This window comes from Gigantopelta aegis, chromosome 4 (assembly GCF_016097555.1).
Source record: "Gigantopelta aegis isolate Gae_Host chromosome 4, Gae_host_genome, whole genome shotgun sequence".
Taxonomy (NCBI): domain Eukaryota; kingdom Metazoa; phylum Mollusca; class Gastropoda; order Neomphalida; family Peltospiridae; genus Gigantopelta; species Gigantopelta aegis.
In genome coordinates, this window is record NC_054702.1 from 63,135,823 (window position 1) to 63,156,047 (window position 20,225).

At 37.7% G+C, this 20,225-nt stretch overlaps 1 protein-coding gene across 1 annotated transcript; it reads left to right on the top strand.

Moving 5' to 3' along the window:
• The first annotated feature begins 597 nt into the window (after positions 1–597).
• Positions 598–9,464, top strand: LOC121369939 (polypeptide N-acetylgalactosaminyltransferase 1-like). Its single transcript, XM_041495021.1, has 5 exons — positions 598–749; positions 4,544–4,597; positions 6,382–6,499; positions 7,985–8,173; positions 9,291–9,464. The coding sequence occupies exons 1-5, from the start codon at positions 598–600 to the stop codon at positions 9,462–9,464; spliced, it is 687 nt and encodes a 228-aa protein (XP_041350955.1).
• Positions 9,465–20,225: the final 10,761 nt, after the last annotated feature.

Below are 20,225 nucleotides of genomic sequence, written 5' to 3' on the forward strand. Positions count from 1 at the left end.
CAACCTTTGACATGTGATCAAAGGCTGCACTGGCTGAAACGAGAGATAGCATATCCTAGACCGACCACGCATCAGGCGAGCGCCTTACCACTGGGCTACGCCCCCCCCCCTATGAATTTTAAATTATAAATAATCATTATGAAATATAACTTTTATGCTGCATGATTAAAAACGAAGAGTTCTTAAAATAGGCTCATAACCTTAACCTTATTTACGTTTCTGGGAACAAAAAAAATTCACAAATAATAATAATAATAAAATACAACAACAACAACAATAATAATAATAATAATAATAATAATAATAATAATAATAATAATAATAATAATAATTAATAATAATTAATAAATAAATAAATAAAATTAAACCATAAAATTATTTAAAATATACACACTTTATGCGTCATCGTTATAATGAGTATTGGGACCTAATTCACCAAATGCTAGCAACTTTGCGATCTCACAAATGCAATGCAAAAAGACACCAGGACGAAGCGGTGTTGCTTAAGAGAGCTTAAGCGAGCTAATTGTGAATTAGGCCGCTAATGTATAGCACACAATTATTCTTTAGCTGAGTTACTGGACTCGCTGGACGACTATGTGGCAGAACACTTCCCCAAAAGGACTGGTGAAAATCGTCCGCTTGCCCGAGAGGTCGGGCTTGATACAAGCACGCCTTGCTGGCTTGAAGGTTGCCCAGGGTGACGTGATCGTCGTCTTTGACAGCCACATGGAGGTTAACAACGACTGGTGAGTGTAGACTGAACAGCGTTCAGAAGGGCGAGCGCTCGCGATCACTTGCTAGATTGGTTTCTACGCCTACAGTTAATTGAATGCGATATGATATAACACGATGTAATGGCACCAGTCAAATATTTTGCGAGTGCCCGCCCTCTTCAATACGCCAATGCTAATTGTTTCGCTCGCTTTGTTTCATTTCGTTTGTAGTTATTTTCGTGTTTATATCCAATTACGGTTCAAACACGCTGTCCTGGGCACACACACAGACACACAAATAGAAACACACACACACACACACACACAGACACATATTATACAAACACACACACACACACACACATAGACACATATTATACAAACACACACACACACACACACACACACACGCGCGCGCGCGCGCACACACACACGCATAGCCACACGCACACACACACATAGAGAGAGAGACACACACAGAGACAGAGAGAAAGAGACACACAGACACACACATACACGCACACACACAGACACACACACAGACACACACACAGATACACATACAGACACACAAACAGACACAGAGATACACACACACAGACACACATACAGAAACACAGAGAGACACACACAGATACACACACACACACTCATACAGATACACACACATACAGACACACACACAGACACACACACACACACACACACACACACAGACACATTCAGACACACACACACACACACACACACTTAGACATACACATACAGACACACACATACAGACACACACACACACACACACATAGACATACACACACAGACACACACGGACACACAGACGCTGGCTTAAGATCATCCTCTTTTCCCATCCAAATTTGAATGTGACAATATACATGAAAAGTGTGATACTTAGCGGTATTAGCTGTTGGCGGAAGGTATTAAACTTTCACAAAGAATCTATCAGTTTGTATCTTATCAATTGATGCACCTTTCCCAATTACAAATGATCTCGCAGTGGTACTACAACCACAAAACCGCCCATTGGATATAAGGCTGATAGGTACTGGGTTTGCAGCCCGGTACCGGCTCCCACCCAGAGCGAGTTTTAACGACTCTGTGGGTAGGTGTAAGACCACTGCACAATCTTCTCTCTCACTAACTACTAACAACTAATCCACTGTCCTGGACAGACAGCCCAGATAGCTGAGGTGTGTGCCCAGGACAGGGTGATTGAACCTTAACTGAATGTAAGCACGAAAATGAGTTGAAATAAATAAAGAACCACAAATGAAGATGCGAATATTTTCGCTTAAAGGGATAGACCCTAGTTTTTAAATACAAAGTACTATTTTTTCACTATTAGAGCCGTTTATGATCACTGAAATCAAACTTTACTTATATTTTATTTGTTTAGCTTATCCAGTTCCGTATAACTGAAGTTTTTCTGGTCATCCTGGTGTTTCTAATACCACAAAATACATTTTTTATATTTAAAAAAAAAACACGCTCGTGCGTCTGAGAAGTAACAGTTATGGAGTCGAGTTTTAGTCTATTTTTAACGGTACTTCACCGTTTCAACTTCACAGACTCTTGTTTCACTCTCTTATAACGTTATCCAAATGTGTAACAGGTTTGTAACTTAACCAAATTTAGTGTCCATTTTTACGGGTTGAAACTAGGCTCTGCGCCTTTAAAATGTAACTGTCCCACACCAGATACCAAGCTGACCGTGTGACATAAAATCAAGATCCTGTCTGGGCTAGCCCAAAAGATTTATTAGTCGCCTACCGGTCCAAACGGAGATGACTATAAGTTTTATCTCCGTCATTCTGTCTGTCTGTCCGCCCGTTTTCCCTCGTATAGTTTTCCGGATGTTTTTGTTATGACAATGCTTCGCGATATTCAGCTGAAATTTTGTGTATAGCTTTATCATATATTATTACAGATTACATTTGACTTTCATGACGATTTTTTTTTTTTTTTTAACAGAGGTAATGCTTTTGAATTTAGGAGATACGAAAATTAGTTTTCCGGACATGTATTGCTTTAGCAGTACTCTCAGAATGCTTGTTTGTATTGAAAAGGTTTCGTTTGATGATGTAACTTCCTGTTTGGGTCTAAGCGTTCTCGTTTAAGGGGGGGGGGGGGGGGGGGGGGGTTTGACATTTTCTTTACTTCTTTTTTCTGATCGTCCCGACCGGCCAAGCCGGCCATTCCAAAGTTGTTAGGGCGTGGCCATCTATCAAAACCTTGGATAACTCGGACAACATAGAGATTCAAAACGATGTTAAACCCAAAACTGAGCTGTGCGTCAAAAATGATGTCTTCAACTTTCCAAAAATCAATTTTCCTTTTATAGCGAGGAACATTCACTCCAGTTTTGGCGTCTACTTCTAAAATACCTTAGGACATGCTCATTGTATTCCAATTCAAACAACACCATTTTGGCATAGAAATTGTTTAATCAGGGATATGGCATCCAACGATTCATTAAGGCTTCACAAAAGTAGGATGGTAGACATTTAGAGGCTAATTCCAGATATGACGTATCATTGACTAAAATGACGTCTGATGCTATATACTAGTGTGATCTTACACATACTTCTTTCATCTGCTGTGGTGAGAAATATTGTACATATTTTCTGCAACGTTAAGATGAAAACTCGCATGTTGGATATTATAGTTGATAAACTTAAACAGAAACTTGCTAAAGTCCCAATGAGAAGATTTTATATGATTTTAAGATGAGTCATGATTCAACGGGGGTCAGTTTACGATGTGTTGGGGGTCGTAGTACTACGAATTTTCCCAGCAGGGGGTCATTTATCTACTGTAGAAAAGTGACTGTTTTGCCTTAGAAAAGTGACCGTGTGTGTGTATTCGGTGGTATAATGATTATGCCATCGACCTTTAGACTGGTAGACATCTCAGTGCCGGTGTAATAGCCCAAAATATACCCCCCCCCCCCCCCCAAACTATACCCGTGGTATAAACTGGATTAGCCCAGAATATACCCCGGTTTATGAAACAGGCTAGCCCAGAATATACCTCTTTAGTCTGTATTTCAATGTCCAGAGGGTTTTTTCCATCATAATTTATATATTTCGGGCTAGAGAATATCGAAATATCTTCTAAAATGACTAATCTGTGATAGTTTTATTTTTATGAAAGCGATAGTTGCTTTTATTTTAAAGCGTTTATTATTATTTATTTATTTATTTATTTATTTTGTATACAGGTTAGTAATAAAAAAATTAGGGTGAGGGTTAGGAGTATAAAACAGGATAGCCCACTTTAACCCCGGGTATAGTTTGGCAGAGGATATATTTTGGGCTGTTACACCGGGTCCCACCCTTTTAACAACTCGTTGGATCAGCGTAAAGCCATAACTCCGCGCCGATGCCTCTCTCCTTGACATTAACAACTAACCATTAACCCACTCTCCTAGACAGACAGCCCAGACAGATAAGGTGCGTGTCCAGGACAGCGTGCATGAACCTTAACTGGATATAAACACGAACTTAAATTTGCTTTCTTTGTTCTGGTTAACACAGGCTTCAGCCCCTCCTGACGGTTATAAAAGAAAACAGGAAGACATTAGCAATGGGTGTCCTTGATTAAATAAAGGCAGGCACTCTCAAGTACACTTGGTACCACGACCATATCGTCGGTTATTCGTTTGACTGGTCTTTAGCGTTCTTTGAGAATTACTTTTCGAAAGCAGTGTTCGGGCCGGACATTACGACTCCTAAAAGGTAAATTTAATCTTCTTCTTCTTCTTCGTTCAAATTTGTGAAAATTGTCTCATACAGATATTCCGATCTCAGTGATGAATTGGGCAGTTGTTTGCAAGTCCGCCCTGGATCCCCAGAGCTTCTGATGTAGGTCTGTTCCATGCGGCCAGAAGTGTCTTCTCTCCGGGTTGTGTAGTGGACATTGTTGTAGGATATGTTTATTGTTTCCCCACGACAGAGGACTTACCGGTACATTGCTAAAATACAAATGAGTTAAAATATGATGAATGCAAAACGTCAGGAGTATATTAAATGTAATATTCATAGTACCGTTCTCAAATGAAATGCAAATATTCTTTAAAATCCCGCAAAAAACTGAAAGGTCATTTCTCTAGGCCTACTTATAAATTTCAAATTTTATTTCAGTCGAGATGCACACATATATTTTCTTTCTTGGACTTAAGGACGAAATATTTGTTTTAAAAAGTGGCATCAAGTTGATAGTAAAAGATATAGTATAATAATAATAATAATAAAAATATATAAGGCTAAAAACATTGTTTTTGGAAAGCCGACCCTACCTAGAAAGAAAGATCAATGTACTTTTGTTCATTTTGTTATTAACATGAGGGTGAAAAGAGTAAATATCTACTTCGGAAAAATAAAAATAAAATGCCGACATACCCTATTTGTTTTTTTTTGGAACGTTCCCGGAAACATAAACAGGGGTCGCGTTAAGATTCGTCCATGCGTCTCTGAACGTATGAAAAGCAGACTTGGACGCCTGCTCATCACCACAAGTGATAATAAAACCGTCCCAGTTTATTTTCAATGACGCATTCCAGACGCATGTGTATTCCATTATTTCATCATCACCACGTCCTAAGTGATCTGAACGTATGGAATAAGTTAGCCAAGTCAAACAATCCGTCACTTATAAACCAGAAATCATCTATCATTTCCACTATAAAACTATTGTAAAAAATGAGTGAAAATAACTTTCTTCTCCTGATCGTCTGGTGGAATTGTAGCAATGGCAAGACGAGTCTATATTTTGAAAGGTATACAGAAGTAGATCCAAAACGCAATTTTTAAGATTATTAAAAAAGTAAATAACGAACTCGTACAAGACGTGGATATAAAAGTTGTTAATTTTTCTTATACTCTTTATTTTGGTACCAAACACGATATGTTTATCTTTGAAAATAAAAATAAAAGTTTGGAAGGTAGGTCACGAGGACCAGAATGTTATTCAGTTTCAAATTCCCTTTATTTTGACACCAAACTCGATGAAACATTGATTTGACCCCCCACTACCACCACCACCAAATACCTTTATTTAGATACCAAACACGATATGTTTATCTTTGAAAATAAAAAAGTAGGTCACTAGGTCAAAAATATTGTTCAGCATCAAATATTATCATGGCTGTAAGCAGTTCTAAAGTTAGTGAAGGTGATCATCAGTCATCTCAGGTTAAGTCAGGCAAGTGATTTTCATATGTATAATCAATAGCAGAGTAATTAACATTAATTCTTTGTTCAATAAACCACTAGTAAGTTTACTTTTATTCTTTTTTCATGCAAACTGGTACATGATGGAATCAGTTTTGTTAACTGCACAACTGTTAAATACAATTGATGTTCGTCTTGACTGAAGCTGTGGAAACGTGTTCTTAAGCTGTTATGTTCGAAAAAAATATGGACTCCTGGATTTTGAGAATGGACTCATGGAAATGAGCCAATTCAGGAGCAAATGAAGCCACTGGAAACCAATTGACTCCTGGAAAAAAATCCTTACGGCTACCCCTGATAAACGTTTTTAAAAAGCTAATATAGATTTTGATTCTTGAATATTAATATTTTAGCATTAAAAAACTATATTTTTAAGAGGGGTATTAATATTTTATAAAAGTGATGTATTTTAACAGAGGTATTGTGATGGTGGGAGCAGCATTCGCCGTTGACCGAGATTATTTAATGGAAATTGGCGCCTATGACAAGGGGATGAAGATTTGGGGAGGAGAAAACCTGGAACTTGCATGGAGAGTACGCAATTTGTTTTTCATTCCCAGCCCCTTGTTTACAATTAGAACAACACATACCAAGGGTAAAACATGGGTTGTCTACATAAAAATAATAAAACAACACAGTATAATACTTTAGGGTACTGGTTTCCACCCCATACCCCCCCCCCCCCCCCCTCTCGTACGGGATTGTACGACCATAGCACCTTTTTTTTTCGACCAAACGTGCTCAAAAAATCTTCAAATAAACAGTAAAAATAAAATGTACCGAATTGTGGTATTCACATTCATAATGAATTCAAGTCTTTTAACAAATTTAATCAGTGAGGCGTGTTGGAGAAAATTCCGTCGGTCTCATCCGCAGTTTGTATTTTCGTACAACCAGTCGTGCAAGCCACGTGACATTTCGTACACCCCGGCACATTCTGTATTTTCCCACAAATCCTGTATTTTCCCGCAAATGAGACGGTGTACTTGTGGTATGCATTGGCTATTGACCAATCAAAACGCATGAAATTTATCTAAAAGGTAATAAATCACTGTATATTGGATCCTTTCAGCATTCACGTTGTATGTCACAATGGCATGGTAAACAGTCCATCCTGGCACTGTTGTGATTTTCTATCAATCGCAGCTTCAAATAATTTTGAAGGCATTTGTCGCAGTAGGATAAAACACCTAGAGAGAAATGAATACACTTTCTTTCATTTCTGCCATTTTATTGATTTGAACCTGTATTTTGATGGACTTTACTAAAACCAAATCTGGTTTCTTTTTGTGCTCAATATTTTCATTGTGCAAGATGTCATTGCATCTTGTCTCTTAACACATTTACAGTACAGCTTCTTCCTGTGGCGTGCATAATTTATGCAGTTCATGACTCAGAAAGTTTGGGAAAATAGTTTGTAGCAAGTTCAGGTTCTGTGTAAGAAACAATGTCATCGAATGCATCGCCATGTGCTGAAATCATTGCTAAAGGCTGCGTTGCTGGCTTGGTATTATTACTGTGAGAATATTTACCGTATCTTGCCTATAATGCAGTCAGCTTAGTGAAGTTGCCATCAATCTTTTTAATTAGGTATCATTTCTCTCTTTGGCATTTTTTAAAATTAGAACATGGGGGTGGTGGTGGTATGGTGCTATGTAATTTGGAATGTCTCGTAGAATTAAGCCAAAGGGAAATAAGTGCGCATTTTAATGAAGAAAGTTTGGCGCAATTTTGATGGTCGTTCTAAAGAATAATTTGACAGTTGACTGCAAAACAATCATTATACAAGAAAAATATTATTTTATTAATATGGTAGTGTCAGGGTTGGGGGTCTAGATATCATTACTTTACAGTCGTGTTGTAAGCTAATATAAACATAATATGAATACATATGGTACATTACAACAGAAATAAACATCGACAGGACTTTGTGTTGTGGGGGTAGGAGGTAGAGAAAACCGCGCACGGCCACTCCAGAGATATACCATCTCTTAGAAATAATTTGCCGGTTTATTTCAGATATCGATGTGCGGTGGTCGGTTACTTCATATACCTTGTTCCAGGTTTGGTCACATTGCCCGAGGGCAACCGTATTCATTTCCTGAAGATCGGCACAAAACTATACTGTTTAATTATAAAAGAGCTATTGAAGTTTGGATGGAACCACAACATAAAAAGCTGGTGCACCGCGCTTTGCCAGCACTAAAGGTATCGGTATTTTTTACATTATTGTTGTTGTTGCTGTTCTAGGTATCATTTCGAATATTCGCTCGTCATTTCAATTCGAATACTTAACTAACTCGCGAAAGTAATTGTTTTTAGCCCATAGTTTGAATTGTGTAATGAACTTTTAAAGACCCCCTCCCCCCTAAAAGCAATTCACGACAGAAATAAAATAAAAAATCGTAATACAGTGGTGACTTGTAGCTAACCTATAGTCCGTCCAATCCTCCTACCAAAATGTAGACACACACACACACACACACGCACACGCACGCACACACACTCACACACACTCACATACAGACACACGTAGCTCTGTGATAAAGCGACCGCTCAATGCGTGTCGGTTTGGGATCGAACCCGGTCGGTGGGCCCATTAGGCTATCTGTCGTTCCAGCCAGTGCACCACGACTGGTATATCAAAGGCCGTAGTGTGTGCTGTCATACATGTCTGTGGGATGGTGCATGTGAAAGATCCCTTGCAATTAATGGAGAAAAAAGAATGTGGCGGGTTTCCTCTCGAAGACTATATGTCAAATTACCAAATGTTTGACATCCAATAGCCGATGATTAGTGGTGTTGTTAAACAAAACAAAACTTTTACATCGTTATATTGTATTTATGTTACAATATTGTGTATCAGGATGCAGTTGTATTGTATTTATGTTACAATATTGTGTATCAGGATGCAGTTGTATTGTATTTATGTTACAATATTGTGTATCAGGATGCAGTTGTATTTTAAGGGGGCGAGACGTAGCCCAGTTGTAAAGCGCTCGCTTGATGCGCGGTCGTTTTGGGATCGATCCCCGTCAGTGGACCCATTGGGCTATTTCTCGCTCCAGCAAGTGCATCACGACTGGTACATCAAAGCCCGTGGTATGCGCTATCCTGTCTATGGGATTGTGCATATATAATATCCCTTGCTGCTAACTGAAAAAGAATAGCCCATGAAGTGGCCACAGCGGGTTTCCTCCCTCAATATCTGTGTGGTAATTAACCATTTGTCCGACGCCATATAACCGTAAATAAAATGTGTTGAGTGCGTCGTTAAATAAACCATTTCCTTCCTTCCTGTATTTTACTGTTTTACCTCACACAGGACATTGACCCAGGTGATCTTCGTGACCGGATCGCCCTCAAGGAACAACTGCGGTGCCACAACTTCTCTTGGTATCTGGAAAACATACACCCTGATCTCTTCGTGTACGACAAAGATGTCTTGGCGTGGGGATCTGTGAGTTTTCACTTGTTTCTCGGCGACTTGGCCATGTGATGCTTTCTGTAGATAGGTTTTGGCGATAGCACCGGCTATCGATTTGTGTGGTTGTCGTCGCTTTATATTGAAAATTATTGTTACATTTTATATTGGATATTTTCATTACTTTTCATACAATGTAAAAAAAAAAAAAAAACCAACATTTTCTTTTAATGATATGTGTATTGTACATGTATAAGGTTATTTAATCATTGGAAGGCATATGAACTGTATGTTTACGGCTAATAAAGTATATAAGGCTTAAACCAATGTAGCTAGTGTTTCGTAACACCATTTAGCGTAATTACAAATTATATTGTTCATCCATGTTATATTGTTATATCTTGTTTTATTACGTCGTCAAAGATTTTTTTTATACATATAGACATATACATATTTTAGGGTTTTAGTTTTACTTCTTGTAAATACAATACTTTTTAAATGTTTTTGAAAGTCTTTTAATAGTTTTAAAGTCTCTAGTAGCTCCATATGAGTGGATTTGTATACTTTTACTACTGTATTACTGTGTCATTACTGTTGAATTCTTGTTTTTATTTTAATCTGAATATAGAATTTGTTTGTCTGTCTGTCTGTCTGTCCGTTATCCACCAGATTCCTTGACATTTTAATAGCATTTTCCATGTCCTTTTTTCTTTGGACTTTCAAAGATTTTTCTGCGACCATCAACGTGATCTATTAATATCATAATCTTCTCGCACGAATTGCTCATCTCTTCGTCTGTTATTTTAAATGAGACATAAGTATCAAGAACGTTTTCATTTTCAATGTCTTTTCACGACCCGACGTATAATCCCATGACATTTTCCCAAATTCCCTGACTTTCTTTTTAGGATTTCCTTAACCCGCACGAACCCTGCGCTAGAGGGGAGTCTTCCGACGTTATGAAAGTATTTATCTTCTGTATATCATTATAAATGAAATGTCCACTTCATCGTGAACGTCTCTGTTAAGAGTAGATTATAAATGAAATGTCCACTTCATCGTGAACGTCTCTGTTAGAGTAGATTATAAATGAAATATCCACTTCATCGGGAACGTCTCTGTTAGAGTAGATTATAAATGAAATATCCACTTCATCGGGAACGTCTCTGTTAGAGTAGATTATAAATGAAATATCCACTTCATCGGGAACGTCTCTGTTAGAGTAGATTATAAATGAAATGACCACTTCATCGTGAACGTCTGTTAGAGTAGATTATAGATGAAATATTCACTTCATCGTGAACGTCTCTGTTAAGTGTAGATTATAGATGAAATGTCCACTTCATCGTGCAGGTCTCTGTTAGAGTAGATTATAGATGGAATGTCCACTTCATCGTGCACGTCTCTGTTAGAGTAGATTATAAATGGAATGTCCACTTCATCGTGCACGTCTCTGTTAGAGTAGATTATAGATGAAATGTCCACTTCATCGTGCAGGTCTCTGTTAGAGTAGATTATAAATGGAATGTCCACTTCATCGTGCACGTCTCTGTTAGAGTAGATTATAAATGAAATGTCCACTTCATCCTGTAGTACTGTACGTCTCCGTCGATGTATTTGACCAAAACAAGCGTCGTCTGGTGTCAGTATGACCATTGATTCAACCAATCAAAACTCCAGTAGCATATAAATCAACCAGCAGTTCAAAATGACATTCAGAATGTCTGTTCAAAAACAAAAGGTCACACGGAGAGGACATGTTATTGGCAAACACATGCCTCGAAGGCACCTGATAGTAAGATCTGGACTGCGTTCAACCAGCCCGAAGGAAGGAAATGTTATTGGCAAACACATGCCTCGAAGGCACCTGATAGTAAGATCTGGACTGCGTTCAACCAGCCCGAAGGAAGGAAATGTTATTGGCAAACACATGCCTCGAAGGCACCTGATAGTAAGATCTGGACTGCGTTCAACCAGACCGAAGGAAGGAAATGTTATTGGCAAATACATGCCTCGAAGGCACCTGATAGTAAGATCTGGACTACGTTCAACCAGACCGAAGGAAGGAAATGTTATTGGCAAACACATGCCTCGAAGGCACCTGATAGTAAGATCTGGACTGCGTTCAACCAGACCGAACGAAGGAAATGGTTTATTTAACGACGCACTCAACACATTTTATTTACGGCTATATGGCGTCAGACATATGGTTAAGGACCATACAGATATTGAGAGAGGAATCCCACTGTCGCCACTTCATGGGCTAGTCTATTCGATTAGCAGCAAGGGATCTTTTATATGCACCACCCCACCGACAGGATAGAACATACCACGGTATTTGATGTACCAGTCGTGGTGCAGGTTGCATAGTACCAAAGAAGAGAGTACCGTGTCAAAGTTCGACGTGCACCGTCAAATATTTACGGAGTAAAAGCAGCTGTGGGTGTGATTGGTAGTAATATGTGCAAATACTATTATCCATTGACAATAAATAAATACACTTTTATTTGTTATACAGTTGTTATGCAGTATATACCAGAGGTTGAAACTAATGCGGGGTACCCCTAAAAATGGAACTGCAATTTTCAGCAAAAATGACGGTTGCTATTAAAAACATAAATTAAATCTCTTAAATGATACGTGACCCCCCCATTTTCTTGCAGCTAAATTAGATGTGAGGTGCCACACTTTCTATTGCTGTACTTCCTCGGTGTGTTGAAACGCTGCTTATTATCAGTTTTATTAGTAAACGTTAACATTATCGGCAATAAGAATTGATTTGGTCTAATGGAACCTGCACTGGCTGGAACGAGAAATAGCCCAATGGGCCCACCGACGGGAGAGGAAAAACGTCCGGTAGACTGGTATATGCACTTCACGGTAAACCAAATGGCCACGTTGGGAACCAATCAAATAGTTCGCGAACATTAGTGAAATGTGTGCCGGCTGAACTTGGAGCTGATGTCAGTAATTCCGATTAACGTTTGCATATTTTCAGGCAAGAAATCCATCATCAAACCGTTGTTTGGACAACCACAATCACCTGTTCCTGCAAAAACAGAAGCTCTATGCTGATCCCTGTGACTACACATTGAAAACACAGGTAGCTGTATCTTAAATGTATTAAAACAAATCTATAAAAAAGAAATCATGAAAATAATAATATCCTGTTTTACAGAAATGGAGTCATTCTCTCACATCTTACTTTTACGACCTAATAACTGTTTATTAAAACAATATAACGGTGTGTCGCCAAACGCATTGTTCCAGTTCATATTTATGGTTAAGAACTATTCTGAAGTAATAAAGATCAACCAGATGAACAGATGATTCAGCTTCTAGACGTAATTTCATTGCTTGGTAAACATGGAAGCTATGTCTTGTGAATTTACTGACACAGGTTCATCGATAGTATCAATGCATGGTCACTTAATTATGTCCCTTGTGAAACAATTTTCATTGTCACTCGGGATGTAAACATGCTATGACAGACATATAAGCCCATTTAATACCCAATAAATATGGCATGCACATCTGGAAGACAAACAAGATCAGCAAAAGAACCGAGATTCGCCTGTTCAAAAGCATGGAAAGTCACCAAAGGCATCTGTCAGATGCTGGAAGTATTCTCGAACAAGTGCCTCAGGAGGATTCTGCGCCTCTACTGGCCAAACAAAATCACCAGCAAGGAACTCCAAGAAAGGACAGGCATGCAGCCCATCTATCTCGAGGTTAAACGCCGCAGATGGAAATGGATTGGACACGTCTGCAGAATGTCACTGACATCCATCCCAAGAGTGGCCATGCGCTGGACCCCTGGTGGCAAGAGAATGAGGGGGAGACCCAAGGAGACCTGGAGAAGATCGGTGGAGCGGGAGATGAAGGCTCTTGGGTGGAGTTGGGGCCAGGCGACAAAGCTTGCAACGGACAGACAACATTGGCGTTCTTTGGTGTCGGCCTTATGTGTGTCCGCACACGAAGAGGATTAAGCTAAAAGCTAAATATGGCATGCAGTCGCGGGTCCAGAATTTGTTAATAGAGGGGGCCCAAAACCCGTTGTACTTTTTGAAAGTAGAATTTAAAGGTCCTTGACAGATGGACGGGATAACTTTGCATTGTTTTTGTGTATTCTGTAATATACAATGTATATTGTTTCACCAAAAATAGGGGAGCGGGCGGGCCCCTTGGGCCCTCGGCTGAATCCGCGCCTGGCATGATCTTTATGTAACACATGGATATTTGAACCAAACCTAAGCAAAACATTTTCTATAATAAGTTAGTTAATACTGGTTCTTTTTCTCAGTATGCTTATTAGGAGAAATGAATTGGATTCTAATTTTAGAAGTAACAAAACTAGTAAATGATGCATTGTTGTCAATCATACACATTCTCATTTTCGGGTTAAAAGTGTCCAAGGTTCATCAGTAGTCACAAACAACAATCCAGATATTTATTTCAGGTGGCTTCCATACAATTTAATTTCTAAACGTGATGACTGGTCTCATCTGTTACGCACTGAATGGTTGTCAGTACTTCAGTGATATGTATTGGAAAGAAAGAAATGTTTTATTTAAAGTAAAGTTTGTTTTATTTAACGACGCCACTAGAGCACATTGATTTTTTATCTTATCATCGGCTATTGGACGTCAATCATATGATCATTCTGACACTGTTTTGTTTTTTTAGAGGAAAACCCCGCTGTCGCCACATAGGCTACTATTTTACGACAGGCAGCAAGGGATCTTTTATTTGCGCTTCCGACAGGCAGGATAGCACAAACCATGGCCTTTCTTTAACCAGTTATGGATCACTGGTCGGTGCAAGTGGTTTACACCTACCCATTGAGCCTTGCGGAGCACTCACTCAGGGTTTGTAGTCGGTATCTGGATTAAAAATCCCATGCCTCGACTGGGATCCGAACCCAGTACCTACCAGCCTGTAGACCGATGGCCTAACCACGACGCCACCGAGGCCGGTTGTTTTATTTAACGACGCACTCAAAACATTTTATTTACGGTTATATGGCGTCAGACATATGGTTAAGGACCACACAAATATTGAGAAAGGAATCTCGCTGTCGCCACTTCATGGGCTACTCTTTTTGATTAGCAACAAGGGATCTTTTACATACACCATCCCACAAACAGGGTAGTACATACCACGGCCTTGGATATACCAGTCGTGGTGTACTAGGTGGAACGAGAAATAGCCCAATGGGCCCACCGACGGGGATCGATCCTATACCGACCGCGCATCGAGCGAGCGCTGTACCACTGGGCTACGTCTCGCCCCTGATATGTATTAAGTCAGGGAGTTAGATATTACTATCTGAACAAGAGTTAGACAAATGCTGATATTTATACCCAAAACAAATAAATATATATATACAATATATATACAATATATACAATATATATATATATATATATATATATATATATATATATATATCTGAACGACAAAACCGTTATCCACTATCAAGACCATATCTCAGGGTTTAACGATGATAACAATCTGCTACCTATTGTCACATTCATTTCACTCAGAGTTTGACAATGATAGCCAACTGTTACCTATTGAAACATTCATTTCATTCAGGGCTTTTCGTGGACAAAAGACAACATATTGCGCACAACATTGCACTGTGTGAGTCTAAAAGTACACAGTCCAAAAGCGAAATTATATCTTCAGCCATGCTTCAGTTCAACACCTGCTACATGGACACACACAAAGGTAAGAATAAACTCAGTACACATATATTCATCAATGGATACATTTACGTTGTTAATTTACAGGTTAAAGTTTGTTTTGTGTAGAGCATACTTATTTCTTACACACGCGTTGGTGAGAACATCATTCGATATTTTTTTTTACACATATATGTTCGATAACATTTTAAAGACATACGGCTAGCTGCACCTAGGTGATGACCATGTCACCAAATGCTATACCGTCCAATGAAAGAAAAGAAAGAAGAAAGGTCGAATCGATCACTCCGTGACGTATAGGTTAACCTGAAATTGACTTGTCTGTGACGCACACGTTAACTATGAGCGCTAGGGTCGTACATAATTACACGAGCGGGGCGGGACGTAGCCAAGTGGTAAAGCGCTCGCTTGATGCGCGGTCGGTTTGGGATCGATCCCCGTCGGTGGGCCCATTGGGCTATTTGTCGCTACAGCCAGTGCAGGCCTGAGATTAAGGAATAATTATGGTAACCCAAAAATAGGTTAGCCCAAATCACACTTCAGGTAACCTATTTTTGTTTTAGGTTACCCGAGTACAAAAATTAACAATTTACGACACAAATTAATGATGCTATATACCAATGTTGCATAACAATCAAATTGAATCAGTTTCAGCATTACAGATTTGTTTACCAATTAGAAAACAAACTACCATCATTTCTATTTTTAGGTATTGGAGTATTGGTGACTATTGTACAGCATTGCATTTATTCTATGATTTCCAAGACCACTCTCAAACAGTAGTAAAGCATGAGAACAAATATTGTTTTGTGATCTTTATTTGTAACTGACAAATTACCTGGATGACAGCTGTTAACCCCTATTCCTATTCAGTTAAATGTTAACTCCGTAATTTAGGCCTTACGTACGGTATGCATAGCTTATTCCATTTGCAACTGACTGGAACATTCTGTTATGACGTTGGAGAACATTTTTAAAATCAATATTTAAAATTGTCATTGCACTTTTAATTAATATAAATTACCCAAAAGTTAAATACTTACCACTAATAAATGTCAAAATGATAAACCAAAGTCGCATCGTCCATGTAGATCTCGTGATTAAAACAGCGGGAATCCTTCGATTACAAAGTCGGCAAACTCCGTGAGTTCTGACGATTTTTGATTCATGATTGACTGAAAAAAGCGGATCTCGATGTTATTGGAAGTTCTGTTGTAAGGTGCTTTGGAGAAAATAAAATACAGACAACTCAATATGTCGCGTGGGTGGGATAAAATAAGGACTACGTACATGGCGACCGGTTTTTAGGTCGCGTCAATATGAAGTCAGGTAACCTTCACGCAACCTGAACGACCGTTCGCCTCTTATTCTCAGGCCTGCAGTGCACCACGACTGATACATCAACGGCCGTGGTATGTGCTGTTCTGTCTATGGGATGGTACATATAAAAGCTCATGAAGTGTCGACAGCGGATTTCCTCCCTCAATTTCTGTGTAGTCCTTAACCATATGTCCGACGCCATATAACCGTAAATAAAATGTGTTGAGTGCGTCATTAATTCTGACACGAGTACGATTCATGCGCGAATGCAATAATTTCTTTATTATTTATTATCCACATTTTCCATATGTTTTTACGAATAACAAGGACCATGTTAAAACGTTTCAAACGTAAAGTTCTAGAAGGAGACGACGAAATGACGTCATTTTAGTAAGCGATTACACAGAGCTAAGACTGGAGAAGCCGCATTAAGTTATGATGTCGCTTCCCAAAATTACGTCATTCGTTGTGCACGTGAAATCATTATGACACATATGTGTCATACTGGTTATATTTCCCTGAATATCTTGAACCGTGTAGATAATAAATAGGTTTTCGTTGTAAAAGGCATTTAAATTTATTTTAAAACTTTTTTCAGGATATATAAAAAATAGAATACAACATTCGTGTCCGTTAGATACCATTTATCTTACAACTCGTTGTTTAAAAACGTAACCAACTCGCTTTCGCACGTTAGATACGTTTTAAAACAACTCATTGAAATCATTATAAGTGTCATGCTGGTTATATTTCCCTAAATATCTTGAACTTTATATATATATAAATAGGTTTTCGTTGGAAACAATAGAATGCAACATTCGTGTCCGTTAGATACCAATTATTGTACAACGAGTTGTTTTAAAACGTATCCAACTCTTTTTCGCTCGTTAGATACGTTTTAAAGCAACTCGTTGTAAGATAAATGGTATCTAACGGCCACTCTTGTACTATTCTCTATGTATCACAAAATACTATGATAAACATTTTAGTTATTAAAAGGCAACAATTCGCAATTTCTTTTTCATTTATTTGATAAAAAAAGCCAAGTATTAATTTCATTTTAGCTGATTACATTAAATCATAAATATTCATCTCGTAACCTCTTTGCATAAATGTAAGACAATTTCGTACTAAACGACAGACCTGTGTTGAAATAATGATATTTTGACAGTATTGTGTGTAGTATGATTTTGTGTTTGCTGTTTCACAGAATGGCACACTTGAACACGAAGAGAGCGGCCTCTGCATCGACTTGGATAACACTGGACCTTTTATGGACATCTGCGATGAGAGCTTACCGACCCAAATATGGATCTTTAACACTTACAATTTTTAATTGGCTCCTGTTCATCAAATTTCAGTAATTAGTCTGCACTTATCCTTAATATCTCTAAAATCATAAATCCCACATGTTATATAACTTTACCATTTTCGAATTGTGTTTTAATGGGTATACTACTATCAATTATAACTTTTTCATATCTAACAATCTCTTTTACGAGTTTCAATGTGCTTACCGCCCTAAGCATAGCGCTTTATATCAATTAATTGAACTATATACAAAATTATGTGAATCCCTCGATAACAAGGAACATTTTTGTGCAGTGTTCTGTGATATGTCTAAAACTTTTGACGGAGTCTGACACAAAGGTTTAATTTACAAACTAGAGCGTTACGGTATTACAGGACGTTTACTTAGTTGGATAAACAATTACATATCAAATAGATCGCAAAGGGTTCTAGTAAATGGCCCCCTATCTAACTATGGTACTTTAACGGCTGGGCTACCCCAAGGGTCAGTACTCGGTCCATTCCTGTTTTTAGTTTATATAAATGATATAGCTGATGAGTTAAACTGTGTTACTAGATTGTTCGCTGATGATACTAGTTTAAAGGAATCATCAAATAACTTTAATGCTATAGAATCTAATCTTAAGGAAAACTTACACAAACTCTATAATTGGTCTAATCAATGGTTGGTGACGTTTAACCCCGAAAAAACCCACGTAATATTATTTTCAAAAACTAACAATCCACCACGTGCTATTAACCTACATTTTGGTATTACGGACATTAATATAACTGAGGCACACATAAATATCTAGGTTTAACATTTACAAACAATGCAAAATGGACAAACCATATTCATAGTATATGTAAATCAGCTTCGTCGATGATTTCTGCATTGAGAAAATACAAGTATACTCTAAATAGACAAATACTAATGTAACGTTTATACATCCAGTACTAGAATATGCATCTGAAGTTTGGGATGGATGTTCTGCACTGAATGAGGAAAAGTTAAAAAAAGTCCAACTTGAAGCATCAAGAATAATAACTGGTCTACCACTGTTCATATCAAGATACGCGCTATACTCAGAAACAGGACTAGCCACACTTTTAGAACGCTGAAAGGCAAAAAAAGCAAGAAAAAAAGTGCTATGTATGAAATACTAAATGGCATGGCTCCTGACTTCTTAGTAAATTGTATACCACCCAGGGTTGAAGAGTGCGTTCATTATAGATTGAGGAATAAAATGACATATCAGTTCTAGTTTACTTAAAATGCCATTTTTACATTCAACAATAGAACTGTGGAATGCCTTGCCATTAGAAAGTCGAAACAGTGAAGGAATTTCCACTTTCAAAAAAGCAGTAGCACCTCAGAGCTGCAAGGTAATTTCATTATATTCATATGGCAATCGAAATGAAAATATCTCCCACACTAGATTAAGACATGGTGCAGTACTTTAAATGCCGACTTATATCGTTGTGGACTGATACCAGATCCCTCTTGTAATTGTGGATACCACTCTGAAAACTGCTATCATTATTTCTTTGAATGTAATCTTTTTACCAAACAGAGACAACTTCTTTTAGATTCTTTGAAAACGTTTGTACCGGTTAATCTACAATTAGTATTGTATGGCAATACTGTTGTAAATGATACTATTAACAAACAGATATTCTATATTGTACATAAATATATTAAACAAACACAGCGTTTTGAATAATGATAATAATAATAATAATAATACTATTAATAATATAATAATGTCTAATTCTAAATCAGTTACGCAGTAAAATAAATCGTTTGCTTTCCTTCTTCATTTTTCATTCATTCATTCATTCATTCATTCATTCATTCATTCATTCGTTCATTATTTATTTATTTATTTATTATTATTATTTTGTTTGTTTTCTCTGTGTTTTATTTTTCTCTCATGTATATACTTCTGTTTGAATATTTAATTTCTTGTATATTCTTGTAATAGTTGTAATCGCCGTTATTGTCATAGTGTCATTATTGTATGTTATTAGGAGAGGGCCTCGTAAGTTGGATAACTTGTGCCCAATCCATTTGTACCTTATATGCAATAAAATATATTTCAATCAATCAAACTTTAACGGTTAGGGGATATCTACTCTACGTGTAGTAATTCATCTGTTATAATCCAAATTATATATATTTTTATAGTGATTCCTTATATAATTTTCTTTATAATTTAACTATATATAAACAATAGTTCATAGTTATATCTGATATATAGAATTTTTAATTAAATCTACCGTTTAAGTAAGCATCTGTCCTATAGATAGATGTGTAGCCTAAATAAATAAATAAGACGTGGTTAGTTGTTGGTGTTTTATTTACCTAGTGGATGAAATTGGAATACAGGAGATTATTTGTTTATTGAGACCTTTTTTTTATCACTGTCGCGATGCCACAAAAGCGCTTGGTAACCCCTAGAAGGAGAAATGAGCCATAGAATATTCTTCCACATGTATGTGGGGACGTGGGAACCGT

What these genes read in the sequence shown, in the direction of transcription:
- LOC121369939 (XM_041495021.1), top strand. Translation starts at nt 598, where the DNA reads ATGTGGCAGAACACTTCCCCAAAAGGACTGGTGAAAATCGTCCGCTTG. An exon ending in ATGGAGGTTAACAACGACTG is followed by an intron (nt 750 to 4,543) that starts GTGAGTGTAGAC and finishes TTCCGATCTCAG; the next exon opens with TGATGAATTGGGCAGTTGTT. An exon ending in GGATCCCCAGAGCTTCTGAT is followed by an intron (nt 4,598 to 6,381) that starts GTAGGTCTGTTC and finishes GTATTTTAACAG; the next exon opens with AGGTATTGTGATGGTGGGAG.